Source organism: Panicum virgatum, chromosome 5K (assembly GCF_016808335.1).
Source record: "Panicum virgatum strain AP13 chromosome 5K, P.virgatum_v5, whole genome shotgun sequence".
Lineage (NCBI taxonomy): Eukaryota > Viridiplantae > Streptophyta > Magnoliopsida > Poales > Poaceae > Panicum > Panicum virgatum.
Genome location: NC_053140.1, coordinates 1,900,306 through 1,905,543, shown reverse-complemented (window position 1 = coordinate 1,905,543; position 5,238 = coordinate 1,900,306). Strand labels below are relative to the sequence as shown.

The 5,238-nt window shown below is 50.2% G+C and overlaps 1 protein-coding gene across 1 annotated transcript; it reads right to left on the bottom strand.

Annotated features, from left to right (window-relative positions):
• Nucleotides 1–669: 669 nt before the first annotated feature.
• Nucleotides 670–1,960, bottom strand: LOC120705590 (transcription factor MUTE-like). The gene is made up of 2 exons (XM_039990019.1): nt 1,339–1,960; nt 670–1,214 (listed from the first exon to the last, which is right to left on the bottom strand). The coding sequence occupies exons 1-2, from the start codon at nt 1,888–1,890 to the stop codon at nt 1,017–1,019; spliced, it is 750 nt and encodes a 249-aa protein (XP_039845953.1). The 5' UTR covers nt 1,891–1,960; the 3' UTR covers nt 670–1,016.
• Between the last annotated feature and the right edge of the window lie 3,278 nt (nt 1,961–5,238).

Genomic DNA, 5,238 nt, shown 5'->3' with positions numbered 1-5,238 from the left:
GGCCATTGATCGTGGCTTTGCCGAGGAGAAGAGATGAAAATCCCCCAAATTGAATCGACGTTGCACCACATCTGGATCTTGACGCCGAGGAGTATCTTTAGCAGTAATTCTTCGAAAAGCTTGCTTGATCGATGGGGCTGCGGCGACCGTCGGCATCACCCATGGAAGGGGGCGCCGGCGATCTCCGGAGATCGCCTCACCGGCCGGGAGGGGAAGCAGCGAAGAGGGCTGGCGCCGAGGAAAAGAGCCGGCGATCGCCGGAGAAGGAGCGCCTAGCGTCAGGTTTTACGGCGGGAGCTGGCTGCAACAGGAGAAAGAATAAAACTCTGTATTTGAAAACTAGAAATTTTTTTGGATAAGCCACTGTCTTCCGCCTTGATAACTTGTTTTTTCACCTATAAGCTGCTTATAAGCGGAACGAGATTGTAGGAAATATGGTTCAGACACTAGTGCGAGTTTAATTTGCATGCATGAGCGCTAGGATCAGGAGCTGAAATTCCCTTGCGTCGCCATTGTACGATCGGAGGTGTTACCATACTGTGCGCACGCAAGAAGCTAAGTCTGAGAGTGACTAAAAAAATCAGAAGCGAGCGAGAATCCTAATCGTGTCCTGTTTTTCCAGGCCTGAACGACAGGCTGAAATCGAAACCAGCACTTACACATTTCTACTAATTGTTAAAAACCTCGCAAAAAATACTAATTGTTAAATCTAGAAAAAAAATGATGTCGTACAGCTTGCGAGCATTTACAAACAAAGGTTGCCTTTCCAGTGCTTCGGCTTACAAAAGCATGAAAGGCAGTACAAGCTAGGTTACTTACCACTAATAAAATTCACGAGTAAACATATTTTTTTCGATACAGAATTACAGATCACAGGTAGAGAGCACACACATGTATCATGTATGTAAGTGTGCCGGCTGGACAAACTAAATCAAGCCAGCTATATATAGAGCAAGGAAGCAAGGTGATCGACGCTCAAAGTCTAATATATAGCTAGCTAGCTGCTAGCTGCTGCATCATGCCATCATCAGTTCGTCATCGATCATATGGCCATGGCTCATGAGTACATGAGATTCTCCTGCTAGCTGCAGCTGGTGGCCCGGCTGCTCCGCCTGATGATCCTGCTGCTGCTCTTGCTGCTCCCGGAAGTAGACGAAGGTCTGCTGCACCTCGTAGGCAAGATCCTCGACGCTGACCTGGCACTCGAGCCCGATCTGCACATCACATGCAAGGATAGGTAATAATACATATAATCATCAGCTAGTCTTTCCCACAACAATGTTCGTAGGGCAAGGGATTTGAACAGGCCGGCCCATTGTAATGCATGCAAGTGCGTGCCTTGAGGACGAAGGAGTGGAGGACGGTGTCTTCCATGGTGCTGATGTTGAGGTGGAGCACCTCGAGGTGGAGCGCCTCGAGCAGGGCGACCATCCCGGCGGCCTGGCCGGGCGCGCGGCGGGAGAGCGTGCGCAGCAGGACGTTGGCGCCGGAGATCCTGGCCTCCACGTCGGCCGCGGGGGAGTTGCAGCAGGCGGCGAGCTCCTTGACCGCCGGCAGCAGGGCCTTGCCGGGCAGCAGTACCGGCGGGGACGGGGTGCTGCTGGTGGTGGCGGCGCTGCAGCCGGAGGAGGAGGAGAAGGCGACGAGGTGGGAGCGCGGGCTGGGCGTGGGGCTGGGGCTGAAGCCGCTGGTGGTGCTGCTGCGGCGCCTCTTGCGGGCCTCGAGGGACTCGAGCACCTGCTGCAGCTCCCGGATGAAGTCGATGGCGCCGCCGATGATGGAGGCCTGGTCGCCGCGCTTGATGTAGAGCGCCGGCGTCAGGGACCGGAGCACCTTGAGGTGCTCGTTCATCTGCCGCCGCCGGTTGCGCTCCACCGCGATGTGCGACATCGCACGCTGCTGCTGCTTCTGATCGATCGATCGAGATGGTCGATGTGATCGATGTCGTAGCTAAGCTAGCTAGCTGCAAACACAATGCAACAACGACCCTACCCAGCTATATATAGGTAGCATCCATGGTCGTCGGTACGGTCCCTGCTAGCTATCTGCTGCTGCTGCTGGAAGAAGAGAAGGTTCGACGCCTGCTGTGTCTCTCTGCATGCGGCGGCGTACGATGCGCGGGGTGGGGACCACGCATGCACGGAACGTACCTGCCTGCTGCATGCAGCGGTGTCGTATCTGTGATCGGCTTATTACTGAATATTTAATTCCGTCTCCATCTCTTTGGCTGGCTGGCTGGCTGGCCCTGGCTTGTGTGTGTGCGCTTCGTCCACAGCGTGCATGCGATCCGTCGATGCAATGCAATGCACGCATGTCGCCGTCGTGACCGTGCGCGTGCCGGAGTTAGTACGTTGCCACCCAATCCAGCTGAAGTTGGATCATCCGTGCATTTGCATGCACGCACACGCACGGATAAATAATGGAGTACGTGTGCAAGCTGGGTGCAACCAACACGTACTGTACTGCACCACGCCGGCCGTCCATGCTTGCATTATCGGCGCTAGCGGACGTCCGACGGAAAATTTACCATCGGACATTTCGTCGCAACATTGAAAATTCACTAATATAACATTGGATATCACTTCTTGCAACATACGCAATTATACGTAAAATTGAGGCCATGTTTAGTTTCCAAAAATTTTCCTACAGTACCCATCATATCGAATCTTCGGACATATACATAGAGTATTAAATGCAGTTGGAAAAAATAACTAATTACACAGTTTAACTGTAAACAACGAAACGAATCTTTATATCTAATTAGTCTATGATTGGATATTAATTGCCAAATAACAATGAAAGTGCTACAGTTTCAAAACTCAAAAAAAAACCCAACTAAACAAGGCCTGACTATATATAACATCTGATTCTGAGATATAAAATTCATGTACATCATGTCTCATGCAACATCCACTCGAAATGGAAATATATATGCAGAAACAAATCGGTCAAGTAGACTTTCCATGGATGGCAACACCAGCGGGCGGAGCTCATCGTGGGGAGGGCCTACAAGGCGGCGAAACGGAAGGGTGAAGGCTCAAATCGGTCAAGGAGAGGACAAGACGATGTATTGAAAAGTGGCTCACCGCAGGTGACGGATTTGATGGTGCCCCGCGAGGCCTCCTCTTGCGCCGGCGATGATCGCGTCATCGAGCGAGGCGCCGACCAAGAGGTCGAGCCGCTTGAGCGTCGGAAATGCGCGGAACCGGCCTAGGGGCGGCTCCCGGTGGAGCACCCACAACATGGTGGTCGCCGGGGAGCCGTAGGCGTGGTTCGGGCGGGCTGGCGCAGTCGGGGGCGTGTGCCTCGGACGTCCTATCTCTAGCATTACTGTTGCATTATTGACTGCAATATATAATCTGCACGCATGAGCCGACTCATAGGAAACGATAGATGCAACTTAGATTAACGTGCGCCGGTGTCAGTAGTACATAGTACTGTATAGAACTAAAGGTCAAAAAAACATCATAAAAGAAATAAAAAAGGTTAAAATATACTGTACTTGCGAAGGGTTTTAATTACATGAATCCAAACAATGGCTTTATAAAAATGAATACAGGTTGCCGGGAACGGGAGGGGGGACAGCAAGAAACCAACCACACAGCTGGCTGGGCTCTAGCAATGAAACAGCAGCCCGCGCCGGCGTGCGCCGCATTTACTCGCGACCGGCCGCGTTACGTGCCTATTCACTGCGTGCACGTAGCCTGCGCCTGCATGCATCTGCATTGAACGCACACGCACACGGCCACACACGCGCCACCCAAACAAAAAAGAACAAATCCAAAAAGAAAACCAAGATCAACTTTATCTCGTGCTCGCTGCTCCTCGATCGATCGTCAGCGAGCTAGCTAGCTAGATCGGCGTCATGGGATCGTCTTGGATCTTGAGCGGTTTATATTACACCGATTCTGAATTTCTGATAGGTGTATGATTTGTGTTTTGCGTCGATCGGGGCACGTTGAGAGAGCAAAAAGTTACCAGCTTTACACATCCTTCTAAACTGCCACGACTGATGCGTGGCTTGTCTTGTGAGCCTCATCTAAGAAAACCAAATTTTTCCATGAACATGTCATTACATGGCAAAATAACAAAAACAAAAGCAAAACGCCGCCCTTGAATTCATCAAAAAGAAAGGGGGGAAACTGACATTGAGCTCTTTAGTGGATCGGATCGGACTAGCCCAACAAACATGTTTAATTTGTTGCTGAACAGCGGAGGAATCCTGGATCAGACAAAAAAATCATTCGGAATCAGTACTTTAAATAAACGTATAAACTTCTGAAAGAAATCTCCAACACTTTCAGGTCTCGTTCGTCGAAAAAAAAAATCAGTTATGGTTCGTCGAAAAAAAGAGAGAGTTATCAACCAGCCATCCCTGTCTGTCATCATCCACAGTAGAGAGGGCGCGTACTCCTAGACTACTGAAAGCGAAATGGCTGCTGATGAAGTGAGTGAGGGGCGCAAACCCCACTCGGGCATAGTTTACGCCAGCAAACAACGAGAGGCGACGGCGACGACTTGTTGACAGCTGACGCCCCTGACTCAGCTCGGCTGCTCGGCGCCCAAGCAAATCCGCAGCGGCCTTGTCCCACTGGCCACTGCTACGGGCGCTGCAGCCAGGCCCGTATCTAAGCACGTGCGGGCCGTGCGACCGCACAGGGCCCCCGAATTTGAAGGGCCCCCAAAATATTAGATATACATTAGATATAGTCATGTAAATACTTTAATTTAGTTAATTATTAATCCAATTTGTAGCAAAATATGGCCCAAATTGCTCCTAAAAGATAAATCATTGTAGGCGTATCACTTATCACTTCCTTTTACATGGTGCTACTCGGGTCAGATGTGTGATCTCGAGTGGACCTATCACAGCACCACAACCTCTCCAGGATTCCATATTTTGAACCTAAAATCGGCCTAATAAACCAGGCCCCTCAATGCTTTGTTGCTAAAACAAATTTTTTTGGAAAAAAAATTTTGTTGCTCAAACAATAACAATTGTTCCAGCAATAAAAGAAATTATTCCGGAACAAAAAAATAGTTATTAGACCTTTTGTGATGATTTAATTGCCAGTCACACGTGTGACTTCTAACATTTATGCTTTCACACAGCACATCGCGCTTATCACACTTGCCGGCTGCTATCGCTTGGTATTCGTGATCCTACACTAGGTCACTAGGACCAAGTCCATTGTTTCGCACAGGGCCCTCGAATTTGCCGGTACGGCCCTGGCTGCA

Coding starts and splice junctions, on each gene's coding strand:
- LOC120705590 (XM_039990019.1), bottom strand. CDS start 1,890: ATGTCGCACATCGCGGTGGAGCGCAACCGGCGGCGGCAGATGAACGAG. Junction 1,215..1,338: donor TCCACTCCTTCGTCCTCAAG/GCACGCACTTGC, acceptor TGTGATGTGCAG/ATCGGGCTCGAGTGCCAGGT.